Below are 9,444 nucleotides of genomic sequence, written 5' to 3' on the forward strand. Positions count from 1 at the left end.
TAGACGCCGCTTAATGTGATCACATCGGGACGAACATGATTTGATAACAATAACCGATTGATTACAATAAACAAAAAAATTTAAGCTAAAAAATTATTTTTTTACATACGTATTAAAATAAAAATTATTTTAAATTAGGAGTTTCTAAAGTATTTAATAGAAATTAATGTACACTAAAGAAAAAGAATTAGTATACTTATATATTTAATGATGAACTGCAGAAAACAATACAAAATATATAAAAGGTTATTTATTAACTGAAAATTGTCGATTGTTTAGCATTCTTTCGAAGCAAGTCATTTACGAATCGCTCATAATCATAATGTTTATGAAAGTGTTCCGCGTCGGCTTTGTTTTGCACACCTAGCCGTAAGACTTGAAGTGCCTCCCTCATCTGAGCAGGCGTCGGAATTTTGTCCTCGATAGCACTTTCGGGTTCATCATCGGCATCAGAATCTTGTGACGAAGCTGGATCTTTGACACATACAGCTTCGCAAATGTCCTCATCAGTTAACGAAGTAGAAGTCTCAGCCTTCTCGTCGATCTCCATCCATGCTTCAAAATCCTCAGCATTCATATCGGGCGGGGGATTGAAAACGTCTTCCATTTCTTTCATTACAGCAGCATTGTTGTCCTCTGGTTGACAAAATCTTCCATGACTAAAACAATTTCGAATTGTTTTTTCCGAGACATTATTCCATGACATTGTTAAGAAATGTATGGCATCCAAAACATTTGTTTTTTTGGCTAGAGCGTTCGCATTAAGATCTTCAGCGTCTTGGTCTTTCCTTTCTGTAATATGCCTTCAAGGTGCGGATAATTCCCTGGTCACACGGTTGAATGAAAGAAGTGGTGTTTGGTGGTAAGAACACGATATTTATCTTTTTTAATGAAACAGTTACATCATGCGCAGTGCAGTTGTCTGTGAGCAGGAGTATGTTCCGTTTTAGTCGCTTGTCCCATTTCAACAGTCATTCGTTAAAGATGGTGGTAGTCATCCACGCCGTTTTGTTGGCAAAATAATCGACGGGCAGATTTTTCACACCTTTGAAACAGCGGGGCTTCTTACTTTTTCCAATCACTAAAAGTTTTTCTTTAGTGCCGGTCATACTAGCGCAACATAGCACAGTTAGGCGTTCCTTGGAGGTTTTACACCCTTGCGTACTTTCCTTCTGAAACATGTAGGTGTGTTCAGGCAACGCACGAAAATATAGGCCAGTTTCATCTGCGTTATATACATCTTCATGTGAATATATGGCAATAAGTTTAGGCCATTCTTCTACACTGATCTGCGGCTACATTATCGGCATCTTTTTGTTCACCATGTGTCCTTCGGAAGAGTATGTTCTGCCTCTTTTTCCAGCGGTGGAACCATCCTTCCGTGGCTACGAAGTTTCCTTTACCCAATTTTGCAGCTAAATCTTCAGCTTTTTGGCGCAAAATTGAACCATTAACACGAGCGTCCCTTTCACGAACGTTTGTGAACCAGAGTTTTAATGCAGATTCAACCTCTTTGTCTTTTCCATCTCGATTTCTTTTACAATTCAGATTTTTGTTCAAAGTGCACTTTTTTTCGATATCTTCACGATTTTTTAAAATTTTGCACAAAAGCGGCTGCGAAACTTTCAATTGAACAGCAGCATTCCTTTGGCTCATTTTTGGCAATTTATCGTAACGATTTAAAATGTCAACCTTTTCTTTCACAGTAAGATCTCTCCGTTTCCTTTCCATTATAAAAAACAAATCAGGTTACAAACCGTATGAACTATGGTAAAGTGAAAATGCATGCTGATCTTCTTCTATATGCGTCTTTTAAGCACTTAGATGAGGCAGTTTCACTACCCCCCCCCCAATTTTATTGTTTGACCAATAGCAACTGGCTAAGCGACCTGCCAAGGTCAAGTGCCATACCCGAAACAATGTTCTCTTTTGAAGGTCACTCCTTACCCCCTTCCCATAGTGGCTGGGACATATCATCTGTCACTCTGTTTAGTTCTTCTAAAAAGGGGCTCGTGACAAACATTGACTCGTTAGTGGCAGGTCTTCTTTTCTCTTTATTTAGGATTTCCGGGAATTTGAAATCGCACAGTGCTACGGAATTTTACAATGCTTTACCGAAAATGGCAAAATACCCCCCCCCTCATAATAACACGTGTTTAAAAGATAATATACGAGCCCCGTTTGCACTTTTGGTAAGTTTCAGGAAACACTTCACAAAACACAAAAAAAAGTTTTCCTTCTTGTTTTTATTGATTTCAGGAAAATAAAATTTACCTCTAAACTGATAACAATAAACGAACATTTGATTACAATAAACGAGGATTTTTCAATGTATTTTGATCTAAGCGGACGGGACTAAGCGATTTTGATAACATTAAACGTTTGATAACATTAACCGTGATCACATTAAGCGGCGTCTACTGTATAACAATCTATCATTGATTTTCATATTGCGCCAGGTATTAAATGTGAATTAGCTTCAAAATTGCCTCTTTAATGACGCAAAAATAAAATAAAACTATTCTTACTGATCTCTTCTTCCAAAACTCGCCATTGGTTACCCGTGAAAGGTAAGCAGCCTCCAGCGTCTCATGCACAATTTTTCTTTCCTTAATGGGACCATATAAGTTCTTTATAAAATATTATCATTTAAATTTTCTTCAATCTAGTTATTAATTTTGTTTAGTCATTCAGCATGTATGAAAATATTAACTGCTTTCTTGTAGTTTATATTTTTAGCTAGCTTACTGCAAGATTTTTCTAAATGGCAATAAGAGACTCTGAATCAAAATAAATGGTGTCGAAAATAAATAAATAAAATAACGATAAGGATCAGTGGAAGAATGTATGACAATGTATCGTTGATGATTCTCATATTACACCAGTGATTAAAAGTGAATTAGCTTCAAAATTGCAGCTTTAATGCTGCAAAAAGAACAAAACAAAGAATAAAACGAAACTGTTCTGACTGGTCCTCAAAACTCTTCTTCCAAAAATCACCATCGGTTAAATGTGAAAAGTAAGTTGCGTGCGGAAACAGCCAACCAACGCCTTGTGCACGATTTTCCTTGCTTATAGCAAATCGTGCAAGTGAGTTAGGGAACTCAGAACTATCAAAACGCAGCGTGAGTGAAAAATCGTCTGATTTCGGTCTTCGTTTGTTACCCATTTTCAAAAGAGAAATATTTGCGTGTCATTTGCAAAGAGAGCGGTGGCAACACGTGTTTCAATTCCCTACAGACCAGCAGCTCGGTCAGCATTCTTCTGGACGTAGGGAGAAAGTTTCTCTGTTTTCGACTGGGAACAGAGAGATTGGAGTTGGATATTTACCCTGCTATTGGATTTCTAAATATGATGTATTCATTCCTTCAAAAATAAATGAAGTACGTGTGATTATTTTGGGATCATAAGTATTGATTCGCAAAGTTGGAGGATAGATGGCATGTTATTTATATAAATTCAAGATTTTAATTCAAAATGTATCGAAAAGAATTAAAATTGTTTTTGAAATTTTTTTTTTTTGAAAATACTTGATCGTAACTATTGGGATCATAACTTTTGATTTGTGAGATGGCTTTTAAATAGCATGTTAATTTATATGAATTCAGTATTCAAATTCGAAATATTTCTAAAATAATTAAATTAGTTTGAGTTCTTTTTTTTTTAGCCTAAATCGTAATTATTGGGATCTTAACTATTGATTCGGGAGGGGGCGGATAAATGGTATGTTATTTATGTAGATTCAGGATTTAAATTCAAAAAATTTCAAAAATAATTAAAATTACTTTTTTTTAAAATTTAAATCATAACCATCTGAATCTTAAATATTGATTCGTGAGGTGGCTTATTAATGATATATTATTTATATAAATTAAGGATTTAAATCTGAAATATAAACAGAATTAAAATTGTTTTGGGTTCCTTTGCTTAAAGCTAAACTAAATGTTACAATTTCTGCGAATAATTCCAATTGTAGCGTTATGACCTTAAAAACAATTTATTTTTATTTTTATTTAAGTTCAATAAAAATGAAACCAATTTTATATGAGAAGTTAGTTATCAAGAAACTGATTAAATGATATTCTGTGCTTCTTTTTCCCCGCTTTAGTTCTAAAAAAATGAAGTGGAAAAAAAAACTTTTGATTATTGCAAAATGTTTTTAAAAGAAAAATGACTTTAAGTTTTAATAAAATGCATTTAAGTTTGTTTAATTTTTTTAAGTGAATTTGATTGGAATTGCCAGAATAGTGTTTCTTGATTCAAGATAAGGGATCACTTAAATACTAGGAAGTTTATTGCTAGAATTCAATCAGTTTGTTTAACTATCGATTAAGTTTTTATGAAATTAAAACCAATTCGTTTGTCTTTAAAAATATTAAATATAATTTACATTTTACCTTATAAGTTAGTTTTCTTACTTCAAATTAAGTAACATTCTACGGTTTTTGCCAAACAAATTTAAAATTAAATCAAAGCAAATTACATAAAAACTACAAAATATTTGCTAAAAAGTGACACACTGTAACTTTTTCAACAAAAAATGATTTAAGATAAGTAAATCTTTTTAAATAATTACTGGAATTGACAAAACTAGCGAATAACACTATATTATATGTAAAAAAAATTTCTTATGTTCCTCTGACCTTTGCACTATTCAATTTCTGAAATGTCAAGATTATTACATTCTTCCTGCAACTAATAATCACACTGATGGAAATTGCCCTAACTGATTCGAAAAGCTAAATAACTTCTTAAACTATGAATCACCAAAGACATTGAAATGCACAATTGGATGTGTAAATGATATAATTTTTAAAAAGTTTATTGATTATTAAAATCAGAGTTATATCGTGACTTGGTTGAAATCTCGTGCACTTTGCAAATAACGCTGGTGTTTTGAAATGTGCCAGGTTAATTGCAAAAGTCTTTTACATTTCCTAATCTGTTCCATAGGCTTATTACAATTAGCCTATATAATTTAGGCTACTTGCGAATTATGTGAAGTATTTCTAGATCAGACTGAATTTTCTTAGGTTTATTACGATTAGTCTTCACTATTCTGGACTTGATGTAACTTCCTCCTTAAGAAAAAAACATTAGGTCCAGATTTTTTTTATTAGCTTAAAGGTTTTCTGATTGAGCTCGCTGAAATAAGTTAAAAAAGTATTTGGCAGATTAGAAAATATGGGAAATGTCTTGGATCATCTTGGAGCGTTGCAAACAGACGACGGCTGTTTGCAATTACTTAATTAGATAACAACATATTTGATTCTGTTTTAACACTTGCAAAATCACTGTAAAAGCCTTAACAAGTATACATACCATAGCCTTGATGGCTCAGGGGGTAGAGAGCTCGTCTCCCAATGGGGTGACCCGGGTTCGAATCCCAATGATGGTTGGCCGATACGAATTCTCCCCCCGCTCGCGCCGACCACAGTGCAGACGGATCATGGGTTAGAGTCCACATACCATCAGGTTAACTGTATGAGGTTTACATTGTTTTTCTCTCCATGTAGCGCAAATGTGAATTAGTTCCAACAAAAAGACCACCGCGGAGGCAAATTTCCCCAATGCTTGATCCTGAAGTTCCGTTGTCTTCTGGATTGGGTTAAAAATATAAGGCTACGGAGTTCAACATTAATAGTTGTAAACTCAGGATTGGGTCGGCTGTTCAATGCCTTTTGTAAAATAAAATAAAGTATACTTAGTAGCTGTAAAAAAGGTAAATAAATTACCTTAATTTTACTTATAATACTCATTTACACCACTATTACTTTTTTTGTTTCAATAATTTTCATGACTTTGGTAGCAGAAACGTAACGTCACGAATTGGGACGAAGCATTGGACTTATAAATATCCATGTGCTTTTACATTCGATAATTTCTTTCGTGCATTTCTTTATATGAACATAAAATCGAGAAAAATCAACAAATAGGTGAAAATAATTACCAGACCAGTAATTAATCTTTAGTTGAATGAACTTTTTCGAAAATTTCAAATCATCCACGAATTTTGTCCATCAATATAGAATATGAATACTGTATTCTCATGTCAGCAAAAGAATATTAAATATCAATTTGATTAAGGCCGATACTAGAAATAGTAAAATAAGCCTTTTTTTTTGTTATCAAACGTTTTTTAAACAAATCATAAAAATCATATATTTTTAATGTAAAAAAGCAAAATATATTGCAGTTATTGTTTACTAACATTAGCCATTTTGTCATTAAAGAAGAATTTTAAAATCATCGTTTCAAATTTTAAAAAAAAACTTATACTATCAACAGTAGAATATCGTTTGCAATAAGTTGCTTGGAACTCAAAAGTATTCTTCGTAACAGCAGACGATACCTATTGTCATTTCCAACCTGCAGAACTGTCTCGACAGGTGGCGTTGTTGCCTGCTCTTTTGGAAGGACGTAATGAAGATATGAAGTTAGCTCTTCGTCAAGTGAAACAAGGAGAAGAAAAGAAAAGAGTAAACATAAAATACCGATAAAATGGTGGAAGCAAAGTTTTGTCATCAAGAGAAGAGAGTTGAAGGGAAAAGAGTAGAAAGAGATATTATCTATGGGAATTAGCTTAAGCACGTAAAGCAGACATTACTGGAAGATACAGTACAGGATATTATGCATATGTGCTTGTCATTTTTCGATATCCAGTCTCTGTCTGGATTCCCATGCATCGAAATGAGGTTACATTTATTCAAGAAAGATACTTAAGTTGGACGAAGAAATTAATGCGCACGACAATTTGATTCGAGGGGGAGGGAACGGTGCACTTTTATTTTTGGACAACGTTTTTGATAAATTCTGTATTATAATAAACTCTGAAGAATTTGTTATTTAGTTAATATTTAATGTTGAAAAACGCATGAAACTTCTCCTGTTGATAAATAATTTTGATTGCAAAAGATAATTATTTACAATTTGGATTCTTTTATTATTTATATTTTATTTCGCAATATATTCTGATTATTGTTTGCTCAAAAATGAAAGTTCAATATCTATGAAAATCCTCAATTATCTACAGACTATATTTGACTGAAATCCAACCAAAATGAATAAACTTAATGAGCCACACAATGTAAAAGTATACTTATTGACATAATTATAAGGATATCTCGCTTGCTACAAGACTTGAGCAGTCAGACGTGAAGCTTGCTAATTCCATTTTTTAAGCAGTTTAATCCAAAATTAATTTAAATCAGTGTCTAGCTCATTTTCATATTTTCTTTATTTATATCAAACAAAGTTGCTTGGCTTCAAGGACATTCTGTTTAAGTTTTTATTAAAATATAAATAAGTGTTAAACCTTTCCAATATTTGAAGATTTTAAACTGTTATCGTAACTTCCCGAATTCCCAAAACTAGCAAATCGAAACAAGTTGATTGTCTAATTTGAATGTTTAATTATCTAAGATAAGCTAGCTTTCAAAAAAAAATATGAGGCAGTCATGTATTTGATGGTTCAATTCATTAGACTTTTTTGTTTAAATAAATGCATACTTTAATTATACTTTAATGTATGCATGTTTCATTCGATATTTTTGTTTGTTTAACTTTATGCATACTTCAATTGTACTTCAATTTATGCTTGCACTATAAGTTATTTTTTGTTTGAGTAAATATATGCATACTTTACTTGTACTTCAATTTATGGTACCATTATCAGATTTTTTTGTTTATTTAAATTTATGCATATTTTAATTGTACTTCAATTTATGCTTACATCGTCCGATATTCTTTTGTCTGTTTAAATTTATGCATACTTTTATGTATGCTTACATCATCAGATACTATTTTGTTTGTTTAAAAGAATGCAGACTTTAATTGTGCCTCAATTTATGCTTTCATCATCAGATATTGCTTTGTTCGTTTAAATTTATGCATACTTTAATAGTACTTCAATGTATATTTATATCATCAAAATGTTATGTTTGGTTAAATTACTGCACACTTTAATTGTGATTCAATTCATTCTTACACCATGATATGTTTTGTTTGCTTAAACTTATGCATACTTTAATTGTACTACAATTTATGTCTCCAAGATCAGATTTTGTTTGTTTAAATTTATGCATAATTGAATTTTACTTAAATTTATGCATACTTTTTAAAAAATGATACTTTATTACAGGGTATGAAATTTCAGTTTTAAAGATACTAGCCAGACAAAATTTTTACTTGCCACTATTTGACTCATGAAAAAATGAACAATTTTTAAAATGGAAACAGGTGTAGTACAACGAAATTTTTGGTGTCCAAAAATATAAAAGAATGTAGAAACTTTTAAAATCAAAGTATATTTATTGTAATAATAATATTAGTTCAAATTAAAGTTGTCTTAAGGTTTCAATGTTTCCAGAAGTGATGTTTCGGAGGTAATAAACGGGTGACCAGGATTTTTTGTTCGAAATAGAAGAAAATTGCTTTATCACAACTCTTCCACGTGCCATTTTGATGAGGCACGATAAATCAAGTGTGTATAGTCAAATGTAAAACTGAACAATTTAAATAAAAAATTTACTCGCCAGCATTAAATATTTGATCAGATGGCGAGCTGGCTATCAGAAATTTCTCGCCCTATATTATTATTTAAATTTCGTAAAGGAAAAGTTATTCTATATGCAGTACCCAAAATAAAATAGATAACACAGTGATTAACTTTTGATCTAATGATCGCTTAATAGCTCAATATTAATAGTTCAGGGAGTAACTTAAAATATGCTAATTAATTTGTGAGGAATATATTTTAAGATTAGAAAAAGAAACAAGAAAAAGATACTTTCTCCGCATAAACGTGCTTTTTTTATCCAACAGATTTGGATTTTTGATCCTTAGAATAAGGAAAGGGAGGGTCTCAATCTGGTAAAAATGTGGTCTCAATTGCTTAGTCAATTGTAACGACTGTTCTGCATACTTCCCAGCTTTTAAATTTCCTTTATTTCGTAAATTAACCATTTCTAATTCTTTTTTAAATATATAAATCAGTTAAGTTTTATTCATTTTTATAAAGAACGAATGCAAATATAATCGATTCTCAATAAATGTAAGTACTAACTTTTTGAAGTTATACTTCTTATACGACTTCCAACAAGGTTGCGTTAAACGTTTAACGCTTCATTTTTATTGGCCGGGAAATCACGTGGTAGGATCCAGTTTTAACTCATTCATTTCCATATTGTTTTGGTTCTCTCTAGCATGAAAATAATAAAAGTATTGTTTTTTCTATAAATATTATTTTAGTTTGTTTCGATACACATATAATTTAATAGGGTAGTATTTTTTTGTTTTCAAATTTAATGGAGTCCCGCAGTGGACTGATCGTTAAGACACGGTTCCCAGCAGATCACCGAAGTCAAGCATCACTGGCTACGGTCAGTGTGCGGGTGGGTGACCACTTGGATCAGTCTGCGTAGGGACCGAGGGTGTGCGGTATTG

At 32.0% G+C, this 9,444-nt stretch overlaps 1 protein-coding gene across 1 annotated transcript; it reads right to left on the minus strand.

Annotated features, from left to right (window-relative positions):
- Positions 1–1,266: 1,266 nt before the first annotated feature.
- On the minus strand, positions 1,267–1,731 carry LOC139425830 (tigger transposable element-derived protein 3-like). Its single transcript, XM_071181808.1, has one exon. It carries the CDS (start codon positions 1,729–1,731, stop codon positions 1,267–1,269), a length of 465 nt encoding a protein of 154 aa, XP_071037909.1.
- Positions 1,732–9,444: the final 7,713 nt, after the last annotated feature.

This window comes from Parasteatoda tepidariorum, chromosome 6 (assembly GCF_043381705.1).
Source record: "Parasteatoda tepidariorum isolate YZ-2023 chromosome 6, CAS_Ptep_4.0, whole genome shotgun sequence".
Lineage (NCBI taxonomy): Eukaryota > Metazoa > Arthropoda > Arachnida > Araneae > Theridiidae > Parasteatoda > Parasteatoda tepidariorum.

What these genes read in the sequence shown, in the direction of transcription:
- LOC139425830 (XM_071181808.1), bottom strand. Translation starts at nt 1,731, where the DNA reads ATGGAAAGGAAACGGAGAGATCTTACTGTGAAAGAAAAGGTTGACATT.